At 37.5% G+C, this 26,563-nt stretch overlaps 1 protein-coding gene across 1 annotated transcript in view; it reads right to left on the reverse strand.

Moving 5' to 3' along the window:
• Positions 1–26,563, reverse strand: part of dnah7 (dynein, axonemal, heavy chain 7) — a 236,137-nt gene that overhangs the window by 136,781 nt on the left and 72,793 nt on the right. Inside the window, exons 19-29 of the mRNA XM_052011084.1 lie at positions 24,389–24,582; positions 22,984–23,182; positions 19,140–19,280; positions 18,441–18,653; positions 14,992–15,101; positions 10,105–10,273; positions 9,912–10,014; positions 6,425–6,552; positions 5,321–5,533; positions 5,106–5,204; positions 1,998–2,246 (exon numbers count right to left, since the gene is read on the reverse strand). Of these exons, the coding sequence (XP_051867044.1) occupies positions 1,998–2,246; positions 5,106–5,204; positions 5,321–5,533; positions 6,425–6,552; positions 9,912–10,014; positions 10,105–10,273; positions 14,992–15,101; positions 18,441–18,653; positions 19,140–19,280; positions 22,984–23,182; positions 24,389–24,582 (1,818 nt within the window). The remainder of the gene's footprint in view (positions 1–1,997; positions 2,247–5,105; positions 5,205–5,320; positions 5,534–6,424; positions 6,553–9,911; positions 10,015–10,104; positions 10,274–14,991; positions 15,102–18,440; positions 18,654–19,139; positions 19,281–22,983; positions 23,183–24,388; positions 24,583–26,563) is intronic.

Consider the following 26,563-nt stretch of genomic DNA (forward strand, 5'->3'; position numbering starts at 1 on the left):
TAAAACCTCAATGCAAATAGCCTTCTCATCACTAAACACTTGTTGATCACTACCCTTAACTTCTTGCCACTAAGCCTATTTTTGGTCTAATTTGCCACCTTCCTTTGATTCCACTTGATTTTAATTTTCTGATCAGTCTTCTATATGAGATCTCATCTAGTGCTTTCCTAAAATCTACACAGACAACATCAAATGTGCTACCTTTATCGACCCTTATGTTACTTCCCACTTAAAAGTTCAAATGCGTCAGACATGACATCCTCTCAGCAATTCTTGGATGACTGCCCTTGATAAATCTGTGTCCTTCCAGATAATAATTCTCAGTTTCTCAGGATCTTTACCAATGATTTGCCCACCACCAATGTTAGCTTACCTAGCTTGTTAATATTTAGTCAATGCATTTTTCTCACATTAACATCCTTCCAGCCCTATAGTACCATCCTTGTAGCTAAAGATGATCAGAAATTATGGTCTTGGTCTGTACTATTTCTTTCCTTATTTCTCTTAACAGCTTAGAATTCATTTTATCCAGGCCTGGAGATTTACTTACTTTTAAGGACGCCAAACCAATGATTACAGTAATCGTTTTTTCAGCCTGAACTACAATGTATTGTCCCTCTCTTTTATGAAGATGATGAGGTCTACATTATCCCATCCCTTTAACGATGCTAATATTTCCAACAAAATACACTTGTTCCTTTGAGTCTGCTCCACCATTCATCAAAGTCATGGCTGATCTTCTACCTCAGTTCCATTTTCTGTACTATCCCCATATTCCTTTATTCTTAATATCCAGAAATGTATTGATCACTGTTCTGAATGAACTCAATGACTAATCCTCCTCAGCCCTCTGGAATAGAGAATTTCAAAGATTTCCCACCCTCTCTCAATGCAAAATGGGATACCCCTTATTCTGAGACCTTGAGCCCTGGTTCTAGACTTCTCCCTGCATCCACGCTGGCAAGCCCTGTAAAAATTTTGTAAGTCTCAATGAGATAACCCCTCGTTCTTCATAACTGTAGAGAATATAGGCATAGTCCGCACAATTTCCCCTCATATGGAAAACCCACTATCTCAGGAATCAGACTAATGAATCTTTGTTGCTCTTCCTCTATGGCAAGCATATCCATTTTTTATGGTAAGGAGACCAAAACTGAATGCTTCAAGTCTCACCAAGGCCCTATATAATTGCAGTAAGACCTCTCAAGTCCAGTATTCAAATCCCCTTGTAACAAAAGCCAAAATACCATTTGTGCTTCTAACTGCTAGTTACTATACATGTTAAATTTCAGTGACATGTGTACAAGGACACCCAAGTCCCATCGAACCTCACATTTCCCAGTCTATCATTATTTAAGAAATACTCTGTTTTCATGTTTTGTATACCAAAGTGGACGACCTCACGTTTTTCCACATGTTATTCAATTGTCAATTTTTCGCCCATTCACTTAGATTGTCTATAGCTTTAGATCTTCTTAAAGCTTCTGGATATGCTCCTCACTATTCTCAATTCTGCCTAATTTTATCAAATTCATTAGTCCATACTTAAACACATAAGTTATGGGATAATTTCATTCTAATTCCTTTTTATATATGTATTATAAAATGTCGTACATGTACAATAAGATAAATGATAGATAAGTTGGACAGATAAATGCCTAGAATTCATCCTTGGCTATTACATCCAAACTTGTTAGGGTGAAATTTATGCTCTCTCTGAAATTAATTATCCCAATGAAATTAATCTCAGAAGAAGAGCACAATATGCTGACACATCTATGAAGCACACTTCGCGCTCCTGACTGGGGGATGAGTTTCAAGGCGATAAGGTCCTTTTTAATAACGTCTCTTTTATTTACAATTCATGGGCTTATTTATGAAATTGAAAAGTTAAAGTGACCCACTGGCCTGCCCAAAAATACCAATTAAAGGCCATAACAGTCTGACGGTAAAATAATTGAAGATGCACTAGATGGCGATTTCGCATTCATCTCTACCTTTTCACAAATATCGTGTAAAGCAGCAGCCAGAACTCTGTATGCTGATGTCTTTCCACCAAATGGTTCTCCAACAATCATAAAACCATGACGCACAATCATCATTTCATAGATTTGTAAGATCTTCTGTGAGAAGAAGTCAGTCATTTGCAGATTCATGTGTTCACAATTCTCTTTGATTGCTTCCAGCAAGATACGATAGTCAGGTTTTGGCAGTTTTATTCCAGGAAACAAATCTGAAGTGATTCCCTGATAAGGTAAAAAAAATATGCTGCAGGATAATAAATGTTAAATACTTGTCTCATGACAGATCTATGATGTTCAAAGAACAGTCAAAGTATCAAAGTATGTGGTACAGTGAGAATCTATTAATCTTTATTATGAGTGAACATTGGGGCAAATAATTTGCCTCTATATTTTCAAAGATAATTTTAATTGACTTCAAAAATGGATGAAATGTGATTTAGTCCAAATCAGATGTACCTACAGGAACTAATAGTCAATGGTGTAAATTGCTTTCATAAAGCCTGTTGTGAGGAAGCATGATATTGGCAATTTTATTCAGGAGAAACACCACCATAATACTTTCATTCATTTAAAGACAACTCCAGTACATAAAATACATTGGGATACAAATGTGCAGTTTCAACTAATATTTATATAGTGCCCTTCATGGAACATTTTATCATTTAAAAAGAAACATAGGTGGACATTAAACACAAGTCAGAATCTTTGATAGAGGTACTAGAAATAAGAAAGCCATGTTTATCTAAATACTTTAATGGTAAGTAGAAGCTCAGTAGGCTAATGTGGCAACCATGGTTTACAGAAAGGCTCAGCCTTCAATGATAGGCAAAAAGAGTCAACAAACAAGTTGTAACGCAGAACCAGAATGTAAATTGTGTGCTGGGTAATATGACTAGGATAAGGGTGAGTCTATGTGTGCATTTATTCTAAAATCAATTCACAACTGTATATCTTGGTAAATATGTGTAACAGTGCACAAAAGCAGAGCATTCAATGCACAAGGTTTGTAAAGGATGGATGTGAATAGGCTGGTGAGGAAAGCAACAGAGATATTGAACCCTGAGTGAGAGTAAGAAACAGACATAAGTAGATGCTGTTCTGGAATTGGGAAAAAAAAGCAGCCTTGAAAACAGACCACATACTGAAAGAAAACTGAGTCAGTTTGTATAGAAGCAGATTCAGTCCAAGTGAACGGGCAGGGAAGATGATGAATTTGGAGCTTGAAGCCCGCTAATAATAACAAGAAAATGTTGGTTTAGGTAAAGCTAAGTTACAAGAAGTTCTAGTGGTGCACAGGAGGTTAGATAGTGTAGAGTTTGTTGTGAAGGCAACAGAGGTGTAAGATAAATAGAATTGTGCTTCATGTAGAACATCATACCTCGATGTCAACAATGGATAGCATGTAGCTGATAAATAGGAGGGAAACAACAAAGACAGTCTATAGATATTCCAAAAGTAACTGAGTAATGATAGTAAAATAAATAGTTTGATGGCATGTAATTGCATCACAGCAAGAAAACGTTTTTGAGGAGATAAGGTGACTGAATGGGCAGGGTTAGTAGAAGAACAATGACAAACAGCAATGAGTTGCTCAGAATAGAGGTAAAGTTCAAAGAAGGATATAGTATGGTCATAGATTACGGTTAAGTTAAAGAGGCCAAAGAGATCAGTGAGCAGTGTTACTGGCAACTGACCAGAGTGATGAGTGATATGACCAGGGCAAAAAGGAGACCAGAAAACCCTGAGTAAGGACTGCTAATCATCCAGGGAATTTTGAGAGAAAGAAATGATTAGAAACTGGGTGATAATACGACAGAAAATATATAGGCCCAAAGGGGCTTCTCATTACGTATGATACTTTTATAAAATGAAAGTAAAATATTTAAAATTACATTTTGTTCTTGGAATCAAAGAGGGTTTGCATAGTTTGGTACCAGAACTGCATAAAGACATCTTGCATAGACAAAACAGACTCAAATACTACTTTACAGATTATTGAGAGGAAGAAATATTTGGTTTCAGTCAAAATCTTGGAACTTATAATCAGTAAAATTAATTAACAAGCACAAGTACATGAGTAAGTAGTCTTTTGAAGTAGGATTTTCCAAAATACAGGCTGTAGAAGGCAAATAAACAGGAGTTAGACTTGACACGACGGCACGGTAGCGTAGCAGTTAGCGCGACGCTATTACAGCGCCAGCGATCGGGGTTCGATCCCGTCGCTGTCCGCAAGGAGTTTGTACGTTCTCCTGTGTTTGCGTGGGTTTCCTCCGGGAGCTCCGGTTTCCTCCCACATTCCAAAGACGTACGGGTAGGTTAATTTGGGTTTAAAAAAATGGGCGGCGCAGACTCATTGGGCCAGAAGGGCCTGTTACCACGCTGTAAATAAAATTTTTTTTAAAATTTAATTTAATAAAATGTTGGAACATCAGCAGAATGAAAAGAAGTTCAATTCTTGTTCATTCTTTAGAACCACCCCAACTGCCACAAATAAAACACTTGTCATTTCTGAAATAATTAGAGAAAAAGGTTTTTTAAATTTTATAACTGAAAAATATAAACCTTAAACACATCAAATAATATTAGATTTCAATTAATTACCTCTGAGAATATTAAATATCATGATAGTCTTTTTAAATTTTCTTTTTTACAACATAAATATTCATTTAGTCTTTCACCACACTTCAATTACCTTATCTTCTGTAAAAATTGAATACCCACCTTGTACTGTATCACACCATCCCCAAAATAGTATGATCAACTGAACTGTACATAGTTCTTCAGGGACATTCAAACCAATAACCCAAATGAGCTCACTGGCATCCCATGTAATATGTTCTATTCACTTTCTAATACATGCATTTGTTATCATAGATTAAATGCACTGAAAATAATCTGTTTCAAAATAGTTAAACTGTAGCAGTTTTTTCAAAAACTAGTCAACTTATCATTCTGATTGCACTGTATAAACTTTTGATGAATTTATCATAATTATGTTTTGTTAAGCTACCAAACAGTTTTAAGGCTAAATGTAATGGAAATCAAAATGAAAAATGTGCAGAGAAGGAAAGACAATTTTACCTCAAAAAGTGGCAAATCATGAGACAAGAACTTAGGAAGATTAACATCAATAATTGATCGTAGAAGTAAAATCTCTTCATTTTCTGTTGGGTACTTAAGCTAAAAGGAACAAAAACATTATTCATTTATTTTTAAATAAGATTTCATTATATGTGTAGCACAATCAGCTTTCATTTAAAAATGTTGCTTTAGGCTAACTATGCATCATATATTACCTTAATATTTCCTGCAGCAGTTAAGACGGATTTCACTGCACGCATACCGTAGTCATAATGATGCTGTGAAGATAGTTGCTCTGAACAAAGTCGATAGGTGGCTACAATTTTAACTGATAGTGGTCGAGCACTGACAAAACCACAAGAGTAAAGTACAATCTCTGCAATCATCGCGTAGTCTGGTACCATCATAGCCACTGTTCGAAAGAGAGCCTACAATATCACAATAACCCCAAAAAAATTATATATTAGAAATAAAATATGATATTACAAACCTAACAAAGATCATTTTGGTAGTCTACTTCAAACTCACAAAGGAATGTTCAAAATTTTAATGCCAGGAGAGTTTCCCAAGGGCATTGGTTCAATTTCTGACTGCCGGGTTACAATGCTTTTAATAGTCATATGTAACCAAAACAGGCAGGAAGTGATCAGAAAGCACTTTATTTCTGGGGATTAAAGTTCTTAGAGTAGTGTTCCCTATGGAAAGCTGGGGCCCTGAAAATTCTGATATTAGAGAGACTCTTCTTTTTGGTGAGGCCTGGAAAAGCTCTCTTCCTCCACCACAAAAACAGAGAGAAGAAAATATCCTCCTTCTCACTGGATCTCATAGAGTTGTAAAGCCACAGAGATTTTGCTGCTCAGTTGAGGATAATTTCACAGCTGGCACCCATTGGCATCACTGGATTTCAATCAGCGCACTTAGATAAATGTCCCATTAACTTCTAGTAAGAACAGCTGCTCTTTACTTGAAGATGATGAAATCCAGCTAGGAACTCACAGGGTACTGTAAGTCATCCATTCAATTTAGAGCAAAAATGAGCCAATAAATAAAAGTAAGAATCTTGTTTATAATTTATAACAAAACATTTTTTGCTCAAGACTCAAATTGAATTAGATGACATATTGCCAATTATCAAGTTACACAGCTGGAAAATTTTCTCGCAGCCTATCCCAATTCTTAATTATGTATCTGACTAGCAGCTAAGAGCTTTTATGTATTATAGATGACCATTTGATGCTTAAATATTAATCAAATGACAAGCAATAATATTCACATAATTGTCAGCTGATTCAAATATTGCAAGGAATTAGAAATATTACCTTAAGGTTATCTGGCAACTCTGAACGACCAGCATAACCTGGATTCATAGTAATGAAGACAGCACAGGTTGGGTTAAGTTTCAGTTCAGTTCCTTCAAACACCAATGTAACTGAACCAGCTCCAATGCCTGTAGCAAAGAAACAGAAAAAATAAATGTATAAACAAAACAAAAAAACATGTCATTGGTGTGTGTGTGTCTCCCTCTCTCTGTGATATTGCCTCTGTATTATCATAAATATCAAATTATGTCTTATTTGATAGCCCAAAAATTAGTGTTAAAATAGCAATGAAGCTGATATTACTTGCTGTGTGAGCAAACACCACATGAATTTCAGACCAGGCAAAGGCACAATTAAACACAAACGCTTGAAAGCTGCAGTCAGAGATTTGTTGCTCCACTATCAACAATGTAGAATACAGCATCTTGCTGTATGGTTTCCACTGAAATATATTAAACTGCGTGAAGCTTTGTATTAAGCTGCATGACTTTTTTTATTTGCACAGTAGGTATTAAGTGAGCTTACCACAGAGGTTAAGTTATTATTTGTAAACTAAATAATCTTTTAAGTCATGGTAAGTGTTACTTACTGCCTATCAACTTCTGTAACACTGAAGATTAACCCTGATAAGTGCAAGGTCTCATTTCCAAATTTTATTCGTTGCATGCGATCCAAAGAAAAACTCCTTCCATTTCTTGCTTTCTTCTCTCTTAATTCATTTTTCTTTCCTATTTTTTGTGACTCTTCCTGTACATGCTTTGACCTCAATGTCATCAACTCCAAATCACATACCATTCTCAGCCATTGCAATGCTTGGTTCAGAATCTCTCAACCCGAATGGCTGATGAAATACTTACTCGCTGGCCCTGTTCACTCAGATCGCTGATGACTTGTCAAAGGGACCATGATATTTTCATCTTACACTTCCAACAACTTATAACTCAAAACGTCATTGAAATTAAAAGGGATAAATGGGCAAGGGTAATAGGCAAGCCTAACTAATGGTGAAAACCATTCATTGGCTGCCATGCAGATATTAGGCAAACAAAATATTCCATAGAATGTTATAATTTACTTTAAAGCATGGTGTGTTACTATAACCCATTGTGGAATTGTAAATAGCCTTGTAATTCCTTCATAAAGCTCTTCAGAATTGCATTTACATTGCATTCAGGAGGTGTAAATGCAATTGTATGCCGGGAAGTGAATCATCTATTATTCCCTTCCATAACAATTTTCTAGTAGTACCCCATGAAAGAGAGCAATCAATATTGTCAAAATTACCATGCCTAGCAAGATGGCCCCAAACATAGCTGTAAGCATTTTCCACCTACATTACAGCAATCATGGTGAGTGCTCTTCACTGATTTTAGATCAGCAGAAACCCAGATCCAGAACTAGCTAATCTGTTGCAAGGAAAAACGTTATCATCAAGTGCCATTGGCTGGCACAGCCAATGATAGTAATGGTAGGCTGTGCCTTTAGATCTACCTTATTCTCCTTTAAGACCCGTTAAAATGTTGGCCTTTAGAAATACTGTAGTGAAATAACAATCAAGGCCATTCTTTTCACAGCCATTTTATATTACACTACTTCCATTTCAATAGCTATCAAATAGTTGACTAAATGCATCTGCTACAATCTGACTTTGCATGCACAGACATCTTAGGTTTATGATTCTTATGTTGTTAAGTGTCAGCAAATCTGAGTCAAATGTGGGAAGTCCTGAACTCACTCAACAATAATTGATACCATACATTTCAATAGGATCCGCTGCTAGATGGACAGAGGCCCATCTTGCTGAGATTTCCTGGCATTCCCCAGTTTAAGAATCAGCTCTTGGATTCTTGGACCCTGCATCCATTTAAACTCAACAAAGGATGCGCAACCACATTGATATTAGTGGAGGCTTCAGGAAACAAAGCAAAGAGGCTAACTTCATTCTTATAAAATTAGTTGTGCTTTTTTTAAAGATGTTTCTTAGATGAATTTTATTATTAATTTGTTCACCATTTTTAATTTTAAAAAATAATTTCCTTTTTAATAATTTTTTTTTAAGTGTGACAGCTTGAATATCTGGCGAGGCAATTGGAGGAATTTCAGAAGGAATGCTTCTCCAGTGTCCAGACTCTGCTCAGGCTCGGCTGCAGGAGTCAGTGACACTTTGGGTGAGCTGGATAGAGCCTCCCGTTCTGAACAATCTGGGTATGGTGTGAAAGTGGAATATAGGCCCATACTGACAAGATATAGCACATTATATAAGAAAATAAAGATTTGCTTAAATTGATTCCTCATTCTCCTCACTAGTGTCTGCTCTCTACTTGTACTTAAAAACATTTAGTGTGAATATCAGCAGGTGTATAATGTGCACATTTACATAACAAAGTCTGTAAAGTTTAAGCATTCATGCTTTATGTGTTTTTATGAATATAAAATTTCTCATGTACAAATGTATCAGAGAAATTTGAATTTAGTCATGCAAATAGCAGACACTCAGTTTATGTTGTTGTATAAATAGGTACCAGCTGTCACTTGGTGGGTAGCTCTGTCACTTTTGAGTCTGAAAGTTCAAATATCAGTCAAAAATTATCTACTTCATTGTCACATCACTGTTTGTGAACTTGCTGTGTGCATGTTGATTGCTGCTTTCCTACACTACTGAAATGCATCATTACCTTGAAGCAGGTTGGGAAGTCACATACAGCACTACATAAATGCAAATCCCTTATCTATTATGCATAGGAAGTCCACCCTAGAAAACAGAAGTGAGCCTCTCTAACAACATAGATAAGATTAAAGAGGCTAAGACTATACAGCTAGATACTAATAGGTTTAGCGGGTCAAATTTTGATGCTGAATGGATTAAAGCTAAAAGAGGATTCGAGAAGCCGGAAATCAAAATGTGTGGAATTCATCACAAATTCTCCATAAAACGTTATGCCTTTTTTGTTTTACAAGATTTCTGCCAATCTTCCATCAAAGTTACTGAAGTAAACACAAGAATTCAGATTCAACCTCCAGCTGACCAGCTTTTCAGTCAAGTCACATTTACTAGTTTTAAGCTGATGACAACTGAGGAATGGAGAGGAAATTACTTTTTACAACCTGCTATATTTTTGTTCCTGGTACATGACATCACACATCTGCACTTTTAACACATTTTACATTATCAGTTGAAAATAACGTTTATCATTTAGAAAGTCACCTTTACGAAGAGTGACGTAAAAAGCAAGACTGAGAACAGAACTGGCTGCAATAGAATTAATTTTTTATTTCAGCAACTAGAGATAAATAATTGTATAAGATACAGGAAAACTGAAGATCATAAACCTTTCTGCTAAACAAAGAAAGATTGGATACCACAAATGTTGTTAATATATTGAAATGATAAAGCAAATGCCCTCTGACAAGAATGATGGCAGTTTAATGTACCACTCTTAAAGAATTTAATAACAATAAATGCATGAAAAATCCCAAATTAACAAACCTCTTTGGATGGTTAGAATTTGCTGAGCAACAACAGAAAGTACTTCCAGATCAATTCTGTTGAATTCATCAAAGCATGCCCAAGCACCACAGGACAGTAATCCCTGAAATCATAACCAAGTTTGCAATTAAAAATTCAATGACACTTCTCACATTGAGTATTAGGAATTTGTAAATATTTGTATTATACATACCTTGAAGAATTTTCCAAGAGCAATGTAGTCCAATCCATCAGAGCAGTTGAAAACCACACACTGCTTGGCTACAGCTTTTGCCAAATCTTTAGTTGTCTCAGTCTTACCAGTGCCAGCAGGTCCCTCTGGTGCCCCTCCAAGGTGAAGATTTAATGCACCAAACAAAGTTCTGTTCATTTATTCAAGATCCAAAAAGATACATGTCATAGTTTACAATTACATGCATACAGAGATATTAATAGTTTTAATTTAGTTATATTTACAAATAAATTTTCTGCAATCTATTTACTTCTTTAACTTTTAAACTTTGAGGCATATGCAAGTCTGCAACTTAAAGCTGACAGACCAGTCTAGGAAAAATGTCATATGAGGCTAATATTATTGCCAAGTTGACAGATAAATAGATTTATTTTCTTCGTCAACACAAAATGCTGGAGGAATTTAGCAGGTCAGGCAGCATCTATGGAGGGAAATAAACAGTCAACATTTCAGGCCGAGACCTTTTATCAGGACTGGAAAGGAAGAGGGCAGAAGCCAGAATAAAAAGGTAGGGGAAGGGGGAGGTGCACACGTTGGCAGGTTATAGGTGAGTTCAGGTGAGAGGGGAAAGGTAGGTAGGTGGGGGAGGGGGGATGAAAGGGAGTGATACAAGAAGCTGAGAGGTGAAGGGTAAAGAGGCAAAGGGCAGGAGGAGGAGGAATCCGGTGAGAGAGGCCAGTAGACCATGGAATAACAGGAAGGAGGTGGGGAATAAATGGGCAGGTCATGAGGGTGAGGAAGGGAAAAAGAAGGGGAAAGAGGGCCACAGGAATGAGGGGGAGGGCAGGGAATACCAGAAGTTGGAGAAATCAATGTTGAGGCCATCAGGTTGCAGACTACCAAGGCAGAATATGAGGTGTTGCTCCTCCAACCTGCATCTGGCCTCAATGTGGCAGTAGAGGAGGCCGTGGACATCTCAGTATGGGAGTGGGAAGTGGAACTGAAGTTGCTGGCCACCAGGAGGTCCTGGCTTTTGCAGCAGACGAAGCAAAGATGCTCAACAAAACGGTCACCCAATATGCGTCGGGTCTCACCAATGTAGAGGAGGCCGCACCGGGAGCACCGGATGCAATAAATGACACCCACGGATTCACAGGTGAAGCGCTGCCTTACATGGAAGGACTGTCTAGGGCCCTGAATGGTGGTGAGGAAGGTGGTGTAGGGACAGTGTAGCACTTTGCACAGTTGCAAGGATATGTGCCAGGTGGGTCATCAGTGGGGAGGGACAAATGGATAAGCGAGTCGTGGAGAGAGTGATCTCTGCGGAAAGCAGAGAGGGGAGGAGGGGAAGATGTGCCTCGTGTGGGATCCCGTTGGAGGTGACGGAAGTTGCAGAGAATGATGTGTTGGAAGCAGAGGCTCGTGGGGTAGTAGGTGAGGACAAGGAGAACCCTGTCCCTGTTATGTCGAGTGTGGGGGGGGGGGGGGAGAATGGGATGAGGGCAAACATACGGGAAATGGAGGAGTTGTGGGTGAGGGCTGCATTGATGGTGGTGGAAGGGAAATCCCATTTACTGAAAAAAGAGCACATCACTGATGTCCCGGAATGGAAACCCTCATCATGGGAACAGATGCAGTGGAGGTGGAGGAACTGAGAGAAGGGGATGGCATCCTTGCAAGTGACAGGGTGGGAAGAGGTGTAGTCAAAGTAACTGTGGGAGTCAGTGGGTTTGTAAAAGATGTCGGTGGTTAATCTGTCTCAGAGATGGAGACAGAGAGATCAAGAAAGGGGAGAGAGGTGTTGAAGATGGACCAAGTAAATTTGAGGGCAGGATGGAAGCTGGAGGCAAATTTGATGAAATTGACGGGCTCAGCATTGGTGCAGGAAGCAGCACCAATGCAGTCGTCAATGTAGTGGAGAAAGAATTAGGGAGCATTACCAGTGTAGGCTTGGAACATGGACTGTTCCATGTAGCCAACAAAAAGGCAGGCTCATTCCTCCATTTAAATTGCATTCCAGTTAACAGAATGTTTTTTCTAATACTGACTCCAAATACACCTAAGCAGGTTACTCATTGTACATTCAGTTCACAAGATAACAAATACGTAAGGGCATCTGAAATTAATAGGAGAATAGCAAATTGTTGAAATTGTTTTTAAGGTAAAACACAGAATAGAGTTTTACAGCACAATAAGGAGTAATGATGTCCCATAGGGTCAGATTCAGAAGTAATTTCCATTACTATGTGTCCAAGATGAAAGAAGCTGAAAGAGAACAGTATTGAAATTTACAGTATACCAAAATATGTGAAATTAACACTTAAGACAGATATATTGATAATCTGGAAAATGAGATAACTGCCAGATGGAATTCATTATATCCCACTGAAAAAAAGCAGTAATTATACACAGAAGGAGGCCTAGGTCAGCAGAAAAGCAGAAGGACCCAAGGCTACATTTACCAGACATTAAGAGCAACTCAAGTTTATATTGTTTTCTTTAAAAAAGTTGATTGGACTTTTAAGTTTTATCACAAGATACAGAACATAAAAAAGGCATAAAAATGGCTACAGATGAAATCTCAATAAAACCTCACTATGAACACTGTGTTCACACAACAAGAAGGATGTTGAGACTTTAAAGGGGATTTATCAAGCTGTCAACCATGATAAATATAACATTAAAAATTGGGGCTCTTTCACTAGTACCGAAAACATCATGGGGTAGCATATAAAAATGCTTATAATTATGGAAACATGTCATAATGTGGTTTGAAGAAGTTTTATTACAGTAATTGAGTGTATGAGGGGACATAAACAAAATTAAATGCAAAAAATTTAGAAAAGTCTATTTTACACAGAGTTGTAAGATCAGTCAATTCATTTCCAGTGATAGTGGCTGAGCCAGAAACTATGTCAACATTCAAGATTAAAAGGGGTAGGTAGGTAAAAGAGAAGATGATAAAGGGATATGACAAGAGGGCAGGTGAACATATTAAAAGCAGTTGGCTGGCTATCAGAATGGATGCCAACAAACTAATTGTACTAAAATAGTCTGTCTCCACATTGGAGTTTATAGATTTAATTCTGTCTCTGAAATAAATATCCAAATTACCCTTTTGAAGAAGATGTGTGAACATCCAAAAAAATTACATTAGAGCCAACTGTGTGGCATTTGGACAACACATTGGTTTTTCCACTTCCTTACTGGTTAATCAAAACGTTTCTAACATTTCATATAAAAGTTTTTGAAATATCCACAGAGAAGAGTACCTCTGATTCAGTCAAACATATGTGTGAGACACTTTACAGGAGCATAATCACACAAAAATTGACTCTAAACATATTAGGAGGGTCCAAAAGCTTGCTTAGAAAGATTAGAAGAGAGCGAGGGAGAGAGAGAGAGCGAGAGAGAGAGAGCAAGAGCGAGAGAGAGAGAGCGAGAGAGAGAGAGAGAGAGAGCGAGAGATTTGTTGCAGGATTTCAGGAGATGAGGGCCTAGGCAATTGAAGACACTCTGTCCATGATAAAATGATGAAATCGGTTGATTCAATAGACCAACCATGAATTGTTACCAGACCAGCTGATCAATGTATCTCAACAAGCAAAGGGGTGATGCATGAATGGGACATGATGTAATTCAGAATTACATGTCAGAACAAGAAATGATGAGTTAGGATACAGGCTGTTGGATAAACTTAAGTTTTTTTTCCAAAATGGCCAGGAAAACACTGAATTCATTGTGTCCAATGGTAACAAATGTTATAATAAGGATCTTAATAAAAGATGAGCAGAGACGGGGATGGAGATAGATAGCGTTTTGGAACTGGAAAGCAGGCAGTTTTGGTGATGGAGGGGATATTGGGTCAGATGCTCAGTTCAGGATGAGATCAGACGGTGGCTAGCAAAATGCATGGAAGAAGCAGAGAAGAATTTGTGTATTGTAAATACCGTAAATCAATGAAAATAGGGAGCGGAAAAACTGCAGATTTTTGAAATTTATGTTGCGTAAACTGTCCTTTTTAATTAGAAATAGGGCTAAAAGTGTGCACTTTCTTCATAATCTTACATCACATAGATTACCAGTACACTAAATCTCTCTATAAATGAATCAACTGGAGAAATAGGTCTAAAAAGCAACATCTAAACGAGAGGTTGCCAACACTGTGGGTTTGTTTAAATGCCGTTAGGGATTTTTTTTTGGTCCTAATTCACAACCAGGAGGCATCTTAGTCTGGATAATTCAGAATCCAATTATGGGGGCATGTCCTAGTCCTGGATGCTTCTAATTGGGACTGATGATGCCAAATGGTATGGGAAGTTATGAAATCCTCCGCACAACAGTTCTTTGGATAATGCAGCTACTTTGTCTGTCCAAATGCTACTCCAGTAAAAAAGGTGCATGATGCAAGTTTTAGACCATCAATTTTGTAGAAACAACTGTTACCAATCTAGTTAGGAAAAGTAAGCAAGTACATTACATTAAATGATTCATGCACTATGCAAAAACAATTAGTGCTTGTGATTTGATGCTTTTGGATATTTGTTGATAATCTATTTCTAAGATTCCATTCAGTTGTTAAGAAATATGGAACTTTGGTTAATCTTTCTATGGTTAGTAGCCTCCAAGAAAGTGGTTGCTTGTGATTCTATCCCTCAGTCAAAGGGAAGTGAGAACAAAAGCCACTTGTTTGACAGATTTTGTGTTCTTTGCTAGTGATTTTTGCTTCATACATGACTAAATATTCCGTTGACAAGAAGGAAGCTATTTTACATTCTCATTTATACTTTGGTACTTAGTGGATTGCAGTCTCCATTTCCCTGCTTTAGCTCATTCAGTGATAAATGCTGTTTGTAATTCTAAAGTTGCTTAGTATTCTTATTCAATTATCACTTGCACAAAATTCACCTGTAGCATCTGTCTGTAAGTGGAGTGATAACAAGTCTGGGGGTGTTTCCAAGATATTCATAGCCATAGGGTAAACCTGCATTGATCATTTTTGTCTGAAGTTCATTTTCCTGTGAAATGAAGAGCATAGAGAGCTGCAAAATGTCTATTACATTTGGGAAGGAACCAATAACAGAACATCGTTGGCACATCTCAATTAGCATCCAATTTTGCTCTCCAACAACAACAAATTGTATATGTAGCATTTTAGCATAATAAAATGTCCTAAGACACTTCGTGGAAGCATTAACAAACAAAATTTAACACCCAGAGACAATCCAAGTGAGGATTTTCACCTGGTGATGTACAGAACACTGGATGAAAGTGGAGGTGGATAGTAGGGAGCAGAGATCTACAAGGTATTGCCTAGATATACAGCCTAGGGACATACATTCAAAGATTGTGCTCTAACTGAAGGAAGAGCATAAGAAAAAGAAGCAAGAATAAGCCAAACAAGCTCCTTACACCTACAGTACCATTCAATAAAACTTTGGCTAATTCTATGTATTGTCTTCTTTTCCACCCAGTACCCATATGCCTTGATTCTCATAGTGTTCAAGAACCCATTGAGGCCAATACTAAATATGCTTTGGGGTACAGAATTCCAAAGACTGACAACCATCTAAGTTAAGAATTGCATCCTCATCTCAATTATGAATGACTGACCCCTTTTCCTGAGACTACACTCCTAGTTCCAGACTATCCACACTGAAGAAACAATCTCTCGGTATCTTTCCTTACAATTTTCTTCAAACTACAAGAAAAACACCTGAACAACAATGCCTTCATGATGTTTTTCAGGACTGCTTTGTCATTACTTTAAGGAGACCTGTGTGAGCAGGTTCCAACCCACAACGTCGAGAGCTGGAAACCTGCCTCAAGTGGGTTCTTTTTAAATTAAATACTTACTAGTGATGGCAGCTTTTCATCAGGTACCCATCATCTCCACTCCACCCTTCTCTCTCCCTCCTTGAGGCACATCCAAAGCTTTAACATTGCCTGAAACCTCCACTGACCTCTTGCTCTTTCCTCAACCCCATCAATCTGCCAACTGATTCACCACCAATTCATCACCTGACCACTCCCCCCACCCCACCCCCAATCTATCACTCTACTTCCCCCTCTCGAACCTACTCACTACCTCTACACCAATCTTTCTCCCTGGAACTCATGAATGACTTAGTTTTGCAGTGGTGGACCTTTGGACAAAACATTCATTGAGCCTTTGGTCAAAACATTCATTGACTCATTACTTACAGAAGGAGGGAATGATTACGTCACAGGGGGAGGCTATTTACTCCATCGACTCTCTACCCGATTCTATACATGTAATCCAGCTGATCCCACTCCCACACCCTTTCCCCACAGGCCGACAAATTCGTTCCTTTCAGATATTTGCCCAGCTCCTCAGTATTTAGTGCATAAAAATAGTTTTGCTTCACACCTGATTTGATATTCAATTGCCCACACTCATTTACAAGTCTTTTTCATTCTTTGCGTTGTTAATATTTCAATGTTCAGTCTGGTTAATTAAGGAGATATGTAGTTGCTTGCCCTGTGAAGTCAGACCTCAGGACTATTTCAACCACTGCAAAAGTTATTAGCTTGCACTTTTAGCAACTTGCTACACAAATTATGTAAAAACCAAGATACAATGAAAAATGTGTCTATATACAGTATATGTATCTTTAGATTCACTCCTACAGCAAATTATAGATCAACAATTATCACATTGTCAAATTCAGTTTTCAATAGGGAACAACGTAATTGGTAAAATATTTTATATCCTTCATTGAAGATAAGATATTTATTTATTAGTCACATGTACATCGAAACACACAGTGAAATGCATCTTTTTGCATTGCTAAGAATGTGCTGGGGGCAGCCCCGCAAGTGTCGCCACTCTTCTGGCGCCAACATAGCATGCCCACAGCTCCTAACCTGTACATCTTTGGAATGTGGGAGGAAACCGGAGCACCTGGAGGAAACCCACACAGACACGGGGAGAACGTTCAAACTCCTTACATGCAGCAGCGGGAATTGAACCCAGGTCGCTGGCACTGTAATAGTGTTACGCTAACCGCTATGCTAATATGTATGTGTAATATATGTATTTATTTGCTTAAGGAAATGCAGGTTAAAGTCATTAAAACCATTACAGGTTTTCATATAGACACCTACTCAAAAGCAATATTGGAGCCATGCAATTCCTTTGGAGTTCTCGGTCATAATTTTGGTGGAAAACAACAGTACAAATGTCCATCTCTGGCAACATATGCTTAATCAAAATGTAGCATCAAGGTGATGAGACAAATTGTTTGATGCACAAAGCGGATCCTGATGCTTTTTCTATTTACAATGGGGTTAACATTCAGGCAGCAATTGATATTTGATCCCTTATAGAATCAAATATTTCTAATTTTTAATCCATATTTTAAATTACAAAAATACTAATTAGAAGTGTGTATAGGTCAATCCTACAGTCAAGTCTTTGTAATGGCTGTCAGATCATATTTGATAGATAATATCTATTTGCACTCTCGGTTCACCTGTACAGATAGAGGCCTGAAGACTCACGCTCAACAATTCAGTAACGGCTTCTTCCCCTCCGTCAGATTTCTGAACGGTCCATGAAACCCATGAACCATACCCTGTTATTCCTTTTCTTTGCACTATGTATTCATTTTTGTAATTTGTAGTACTTTTATACCTTTGCACTGTACTGCTGCCGTAAAACAACAAATTTCATGACACATAAGGCAGTGATAATAAACCTAATTCTGTTGTTTTGAAATGTTACATATATTCAGATACAGAGCCTTTAGTCTTGTCCATTCATTTTGTTACCTCATTTACTCTTACTTTTTGCTCCCCATCCCTTTCCATCACAGTCTATAATTTCCTATATTGAGACTTCTTTCTCTTGCCTTGTCTCTGCTTTTGATTCGCCACATGTTTACAATTTTGATCCCTACCCTGACTCTTTACTTTAAAGTCCTTTCTACTTCCCTAGTTATGTGCCTCATCGTTCATTATACAGCAATGTTCATGTGTAGATAGCTCCTACTATCTACACACATACTGTTCCTAGTCTTGTCAGTTCTCATACCAGTGCTCCATGAAAATTCTTTGATCATTTGTTATGCCTTGTCTTCAATAGTGAAATTAGAACATTCAGTTCCAAAGTTTCAATAACCTTAAGGCAGCAAAGTTCTTTCCTAAAATCTTCTGCATAATTTCTATTTATATAACAAACCAATTTTTAACCTAAGCTGGGAAATTACTTTTTTTTAACCACAGACATAACACACCTTATACACTATGAGGTGACTAATATTATGAACTAATCTAATTAAAAATGGTCTCACAGACATTTTAACCAATGCAGAGCATTATAAGTATTCACTCACCTCCCAATAGTACCTTAGCTGGCTCAACCATTCAAAATCATTTTCGTTATTGATTTTTTTCTTTACCAAAACTGTTAAGACATCTCTGGCATGTACATCTAACACAACCAAAGCTCCAAGAGTAGTACGATTCTGCTTGGATAGTTTTCCACGGACCAAGGTAACAATATCGTCAATCTGCTTATTATTCTGATCCAGGTAATTCTCAAGAGCCTTTGAAGCAAATGTGACAGATCATTTTACTGTATATCTGTTTTACAGCATTTTACTACATCTTGATATATTTTTCCAATGATTATGAACAGGCAAAAATGTTAATTATTCCTTATTTGAATTTGCCCAACTTTTCTTTAAAAGAAAATTGCATCATTTTTTTGTATTGAAAATATCTGTCAATTTAAATAAGCTGCCTACAGTGCATAACAGGGATGCAATGATTATGATAATAGAAAGCAATTCATTCTTTATTGTTGCAAGTTTTCTGGTGGGGTTAATAGAACTAAATTACATGAATAGAATGAATGAAAGGCAATGTCTTGCAAATTTATTCTACTTCAAGTTAAATCAAGTTAAAAGACAAACTTAAAAAATAAGATTTCTGATTGTTTACTTAAATTATGGAATGCATATGGATTTATAAATGTAAATTTTGTACAAAATCATTTTGTTTAAAAATGCATGTTTTTCTATTCCACTTACCTGTTGGCCTGTTTTAATAGCATTTTGAACCTCTTGGGTCCAAAACAATTGCGAGACACACAGCACAGTCTGACCAGGCCAGCTTCTCACCCAATCTATGCGTGGATTATTTGGATAAGCTTCAATCGCTTTGCCAATAACCTTGGTATTAGTAACAAAACAAAATTTGTAAAAGCTGCTTTACAAGGTTAAAATTAATTTTAAAACTTTTCATGAGCTTAATTCAGTACAGAGTTTGAAGGATCTTGGTGTGAAAGTCCATGTTTCCCTGTAAGTGGCAACACAAGTAGTAAAGAATGCAGACAGCATACTTGCCTTCATTGGTCAGGATGTTGAGTAAAAAAGTCAGGAAGTCATGCTGCAGTTGTATAAAACCAGTTAGGCCACATTTGGACTATTGTGTGCAGTTCTAGTAGGTGCATTACAGGAAGGATGTGAAGGCTTTGAAGATGTTCACCAGGATGTTGCCAGAATTATAAAGTATTAGGAAAAGATTGGACAAACTTCGATTGTTTCCTCTGGAGCATCAGAGGCTGAAGGGCAACTTGATAGAAGTGTATAAAGTCATGAGAGGCATACATAGGGTAGATAGTCAGAGTTTTTTCCCAGGGTGGAAATGTCAAATACTAAAAGACGTAGCTTTCAGTTAGAGGGGGAAAGGTTAATGGAGATTTTCGAGGCAAGGTTTTTTTTAAGAAACACAGAAAGTGGTAGGTACCTGGAACGCACTGACCAGGAAGTGGTGGAAGCAGATGTGATAGCACTTAAGAGGTATTTAGACAGGCACATGAACAGGCAGAGAAGTGGAGGGATATAGATCATTTGCAGGCAGATGGGATTAGCTTGGACTGGCATCGCTGTAAACACAGACATCCTGGGCCAAAGGGTCTGTTCCTGTGCTATATTGTTCTATGTTCTGTGTTTGTTCAGTAATTGAATTATCTGTTGTTCAAGATACTGAGAAACAATAAGAATTAATTCTGTAGCTAAATGAGTATATTCTTCTTATTCTTCTTCAAGGTAGTATTTATTGCACTTATACTATCTGTAACGCATTCCAATTTAACAAAGTTGGAAATGGCTCATCCAGGAAATTTGTAAGACTTTATTACCTCTACTTTAGAGGCATAAAATGAGTGAATTGAGGGCCAACATTCCAATCCAGCATTCTAGATTCTTCAATGACTTCCCACACAAAACTGAGTCTAAACTTCTTTAAAGCCCAAGGTGGATACAAGGTTACAGGGATGTAAGTTGGGGTGGAGAAATAGGTGTGTTCTGAGAACGAGCATTTACTCTATGTCCTCAGTAAAACAAAACATATGAAAAAATATAAAATATGAAGCCAATAAATAAAAGGGGAGCACTCAAACTAGCAGTCAACAATTTCCTATTTCCTATTTCCCATCACAATTTTTTTGCTATCAATCACAAAGAATACTTTAGCAACTCACCCAACATGGTCATTTCCTCCCAAACATTAATGCTTATTTTACATGCCACTAAATACAGAACTTGAGGATTCCTTCCTCACTTCATATTCCTGACATTTGACTTTCTATTCATCACCTTCCTATCCTGCTTCCATCTTGTTTTTTTCTCCAACTCGCAGCCAATATATGATCTATAAAGGGATTATGCAAGTGCACGTTACTTTTCAACTAGCCCTTATTTGCTCACACCCTCTCTCTGCAGAACAAACAGCACGGTGTATTAGGAGAGCACTTAACTTGCCATGCCTTCATCCAAAATGACAAAGGAAACCTACAGATTAGTTGCTTAGTCATCCAGAGCAAAAAGCGCTGTAAAATTTAAGGCTCACATATTTCTGGAGCATGCTGCTATCTATTCTTTGAACTTTTTCATTAACTCGGTGAGTTGTATATTCAGCCCAGTTAACACCTTTTAAGCAGCATTTTGAAGATTGATATATATTGACATCCAGCCTGTCATCAATTCTTGCTTCTTTTTTTCCTTTCATTTGTAAATTAAGTGCAATGGGTTGACACATGAGTGAGGAATCAATTCTGGACATATATTATGTTTGCTTTTAAATTAACAGCCTTTTAGATATTTTAACATTTCAACCAACAGTACTGTTTATCATCTGAATCTATGTTGTTCATGCTTCATAGCTATAGAAATTGGGTGAATGGTCTCAATGTTCTTTAATGCAGAATTAAGACAGTGATGAACAAAGTAACAAAAGGTACTGATGCAGTGAAGTATACAGTTTCAGAGTCAAGGATTCTCTGGAATCACTGCAATATTGTCTCATCGCTAGTATCAATGCATTGAGGCGGCATTGCATTTTTCTGCTCCTACTTTCAGTCAAGTCTTCCCCATCCAGTAGGAATTGATATTATTATTCCATTAATACAACTAGTTCTGGATGATGAGATTTGATAGGATGTAATGTGGAAAATTCTTGTGCCAGAGAGCCTCAGAACTAGTTGAGGCACCCAAACCTCCAAGGTGCATCAATGTGTGAATCCATTATGGCAGCACCATGGTGCAATTATATATCCATGCTGTTCAGGCATGTTGGGACTTTTGACGGTTGTCTCTGGACATGTATGATATGGGTATTGTTCACTAACTGCTACCCATCCTGTTAACAGAACAGTTGAATATTTACGTGGCAAGTTGACTGTCACAGAATGAAACAGCTGACTGGAAGCATTGCTTAACTTGTATCTTCCAAGATCAGAGATAAGTTATGTTAAATGAATGGTTGGCCTTCTTAACTATGAAAATTGCTGCCTGGTCTTCTTACTTTGTGGCAATGTGTGTACAAGCTGTAGGCATACGAATAGCCAAACATTGCTGCAAATCATGTTAATTATTAGTGTCAAAATGAAAAGTGATGTTCTGGTAAACAGCACTTTGGTGATTAGTTTAATGTTTCACCTCAGATTGGGAATATGGAGGGGATGTCCCTGTGGCAACTTGGAATATGCCCGTAGCCAATATGTTCAGTGCTGAGTTGACCGACAGTCATACAGTCCAACAGGTAGCAGGTCTTGTTGCAAAAGGTTACCTACCTGGAAGCAGCATAGCTTCCTGATGCACTGCCCTTCAGTTGGACCTGATAAACTGACTAGCACCATAGTCCCACTGAGCTGGAGAGGGTTTTACCTTGCAATATAAGAGGCCATTTGGCCCACTGAGACAATGCCAGTGTACCAAGCATTCCTCCACTACTTTTTCCCTGTATTCTATTCTCCCCACGTCCTATCAATCCCATTCCTATCCCGCACCCCACACCTGCCAACCCACCCAGATTCTGCTACTATGCCACAGCCAATGGCATGCGTGAAAAGATTAAGCTTAATCAGGGTAAGTGAAGCAAAACAGTCTCAGAAAGAGGCAAAGTGGAAGCTTGAAACTTTCCCAACAATTCATAATGCCACATAGGTCACAATGATCTAATTAGCTGCAAGTGCACGTACCTTAATCCGGCCCAATGGAACTGTTCCTGCTAGGTCTTGTTAGAAGATTAGGTTTTGAGTGCAATTAAAGGATTTCACATTAAATTTTAATAGGGTTTCATACAGGACCTCCAGTTTCACACATTCACAAAACACAAACCCCAATCCCTAGCACTGATATCCAATGGCTACATAATAGAACTCATAGTTAAAATGATGGCCAGCAGATACAATCTGGTAATTTAACAGCACAACCTGCCTTGAGATGGACACGTAATGTGATATATTACTTATTCCTAACATGCATCAACTCTATCAAATGTCATTTCAATTATTCTTGTTCATCGTGTTATAAAATAAAAAGATTTCCAATCCATTCATTACTGTCTAATCATAAAATAGCAACCCATTACCTTGTGAATGGATTTTATCATGGCTGACTCAAGTTCTAGCAGCCATTTTTCCACTTGACCTCTAGCTTTTGCGGTAGAAATTACATCAACAAGTTCCACCACTTCATCTTCACTGCTTTTCATGTGTGTTATTTCCAAGATATCAGTAAACTGGACTTTTGCAATACCCTCAAAGCACTTCTTCAAATGAGGCTGTACTCTGTAAAAGTGCAAAATTCAAAAATTTCCACAATCTCTGTTCAAATATCTTACATTTCATTTTCTGCCTTGAGATCATTAAGCAGCATTTTTTAATATAAACTCAATGCAACAGTTGATTCAATGTATTTATGAGTTACAAATTCAGAAAGCTCTCCACCAATACCATTCTGAAAATTGACTACTGTGGCCTATATATCTGAGCATACAATACTCCCATTTCTCTGGGAGTAATCTGACCTACTAAATCTTCATTTTGACAGGCAGAATGCATTTAAACATTGCCAGGCAGAAGTGTGATGATGATCCTACTGGGTAGAATAAATAAAAGGATACTTTGTTCACACCTTAGGCAAGACTCGCCTTTGCAAAAAGGTGCTAATGTACACTGACTTGTGCATCACGGTGGCTTAGCCTGAAACAATCAATGCTTAGGGATCATCGGTAACCAAAGTGGTAAATAACAGCTGAATCTAGAGCCAAAAGGAGTAGAGTACATTCCTGCCACTCTTTCCTTTCACCAAGCTCCAAATACAACCGACCTGAATTATAAGATTTCCTTCACTCCAGGCAGCTCTCTAATCTCTGCTACTCCCAATCTCCCAGCCTCTGTCCACTATCCACCTCACCTTTTCTCTGAATCACAAAACTTCTGATCTGTTCACCAAATTCCTAGCCAACTAAGGACAAGAAATCTGATTCAGTTGTGGAGACACTAGAGACTGCAGATGCTGGAATCTGGAGTAACAAACAATCTGCTGGAGGAAATTGGGTAGTCGAGCAGCATCTGTGTAATGTCAGTAAATAAGCATGATGCAAGTCACCATGATGCTGTTCAACCCACTGAGTTCCTCCAGTATATTGTTTGATTCCATTGTGGACCCAAATCCAGATCCTGATATCCAGGACCACTTGCTGTGAAATGAGCAGAGGCCTGATATTGCACAATGAACTCCATTATATGAGCCCATGTTTTTAAATCATACACTTCTTAAAAAGTAGGATACAATTTACTTTTATCAGCTCACCAGTAACCTTTATCCAACAATCTCAATCTCAGAAGTAGTCACCCATAAACAGGTTCCATTTAGAAGACCTTATAAGTAATGTGGAAGTTATTTTAGTGCTTATACACAAGTTGCTATCAAAAACTCATAACAGCACCACATAAAGTATTGGACAGATTGTGTACCAAGTTAAATCATACCTGGTAGGATCTTTGGTTTCCGAAAGGATTTCCAGCAGCTCATCATTAGATAGGAAGAAAAATCGTGGGAAAAAGAGGCGCTTCTTTTCCAAGTAGTTATTAAGTCCTTTTAGAATCAAATCCAGCAGGTCATTTGATTTTTTTAGTTTATCTATCATTTTATCTATGGACACCACAGCTAGAACATGTGTATCCTGAAGAGATAACATTTTACTTATTATAGGTGCTTTCTCAATATACGTGAATTAACATAATAAGTAATCACGTGATTCTGCTTTTAAAAGCCAAATTGGTTTTCCTGTTAATTTTTATTTCAACGGTAACGAATGGAAATGTTAATTGCTTCAGTTTTCAAACAGAAGAATTTATTCTAAAGGATTTGTTTAGTCTTACTGGCAGAAACATGAGCAATCAGAATCACCAAGCATAGATGTACATTTTGTGTCTCTGAAATGACTTTTGCATCCAATAATGAACTAAAAGTCAAAAATGATATTCAATGTTAATTTCATTGCAGAGGATTTTTTAGTTACAGCAAAAGAAGTTACCCTTAGAATACAGTATCCTTTACACAGTTGGACAATGATCATTCCCTTCATCTAAATTCACAGACATTGCTCAACAGGCAATTTCAGCTTTAGTCAATGAAGGATGTTTGATGTTGGAACATTGAGTCATTATCCTCACTGACATGAGACAAGGTATCGATGAACTTCACTCCAAGCATACCAGAATTGTGTCCTTAAAGGTCATAGCCAGAAACTTTGTTTAGTGATATTACATAGACCATGACTTAGAAGAATTAGCTTCACTGTGCATCAACAATTGTAGACATTATCCAATGATACCTATCTAGTCCTGGAAACAGTCAACCAAACCATTTTATTGAATACAGTTTATTTAAAAAAAACAGAGAATTTTTTTGGCTTGTTAGGCGTACATTTTGAGTAGCTGGAAATGACACAATGCCCCAGAGAAACAAAGATAAGCTATGACTCGCATTTGCCACTCACCGCATGCAAGAATACTTGGTGTCCGATTACTGAACACAATTCATGTCATGAGTTTGAACACTTGCTTGTGATAAAATCTGGCATTCACTCAACCCACCATGTTACTTGTGCAAAACACAGCAACTGAAAGGGCAGCAAGGGTACTTCGCGGCTTTAAACACCCATATGTTTTAAGGCTGAGTGAATCCTACATCAAATGGGAGTTTGCAAACATTTTGCTGAAGTTTAGAACTACTCCACTGCATTTGACCATAGAGTTCACAGCACCTGAACACTTCACTCTTAGTTAGTCCAAATTTAGAAGAGATAAATGGGGAAAAAAAGTGAGACAGTTAATTTTTGGAGTGTCACCCCAGAATAAATGCTGGCAGGCGTTCTTTGATAGAGTGCCACTGCAAAGAGCCCAAGAAAGGAAGAGCAGAAATAGGTAAGTTTAAAGATTTAGAGAGGCTGATTTATAAGAGCGCTCTGAATGACTCACAAATTGCAGAAGCAATGTGGAAGTTAACAGAGTTCTTAGATCTCTGATAGCTTGATGACAAATTACCATTGGGTCAAAGCAATTTCTGTTGAAGGTAATCGTAATGGCTCAGGGAGATAACATAGTGAATATCTAAGCCAATATGTGGTACCTGATCTGTGCTGAGTTAGTTACTCTTCATTGGGGCAGGAGTAGGAGGGCCGAAATTTGCTTCAGTAATTCTGATTCAGCATAAGAATATCTGGAAGTATCTCCACTTTTAATTACTGTCCAACAACACATTGGAGTGTATCAGACAAAAATAGGTTCAAATTCAACTGTAAAACTGAATTTCACATATTTCAAATACCATCATAAATGGACAAGAATACAAATAATGACTATTTACTGATGCTATAGAGATGTACCCTAAGAAAAGTTCAATACTTTCAGAGGGGATGAAAATCAATGGAAAAGTTACAAAGAAAAGTGATATGGAATCCTTAAATCACAAATCCTACAGCTTTGAGTAGCTCAGTTTTTACATAAATAAAAGAACATTTGTAACATACCAATTTTAATGGATGTAAATGCATGACATATTTGCATGATGCATGGACATGAGCAGTGCCATTAAGAGAGTCAAATAAATCAGTTGCACTGGTTCCAATAACTTTCCTTGTATTTCCTTCCTCCCTTCCT

This window comes from Pristis pectinata, chromosome 1 (genome assembly GCF_009764475.1).
Source record: "Pristis pectinata isolate sPriPec2 chromosome 1, sPriPec2.1.pri, whole genome shotgun sequence".
Classification (NCBI taxonomy): Eukaryota; Metazoa; Chordata; class Chondrichthyes; order Rhinopristiformes; family Pristidae; genus Pristis; species Pristis pectinata.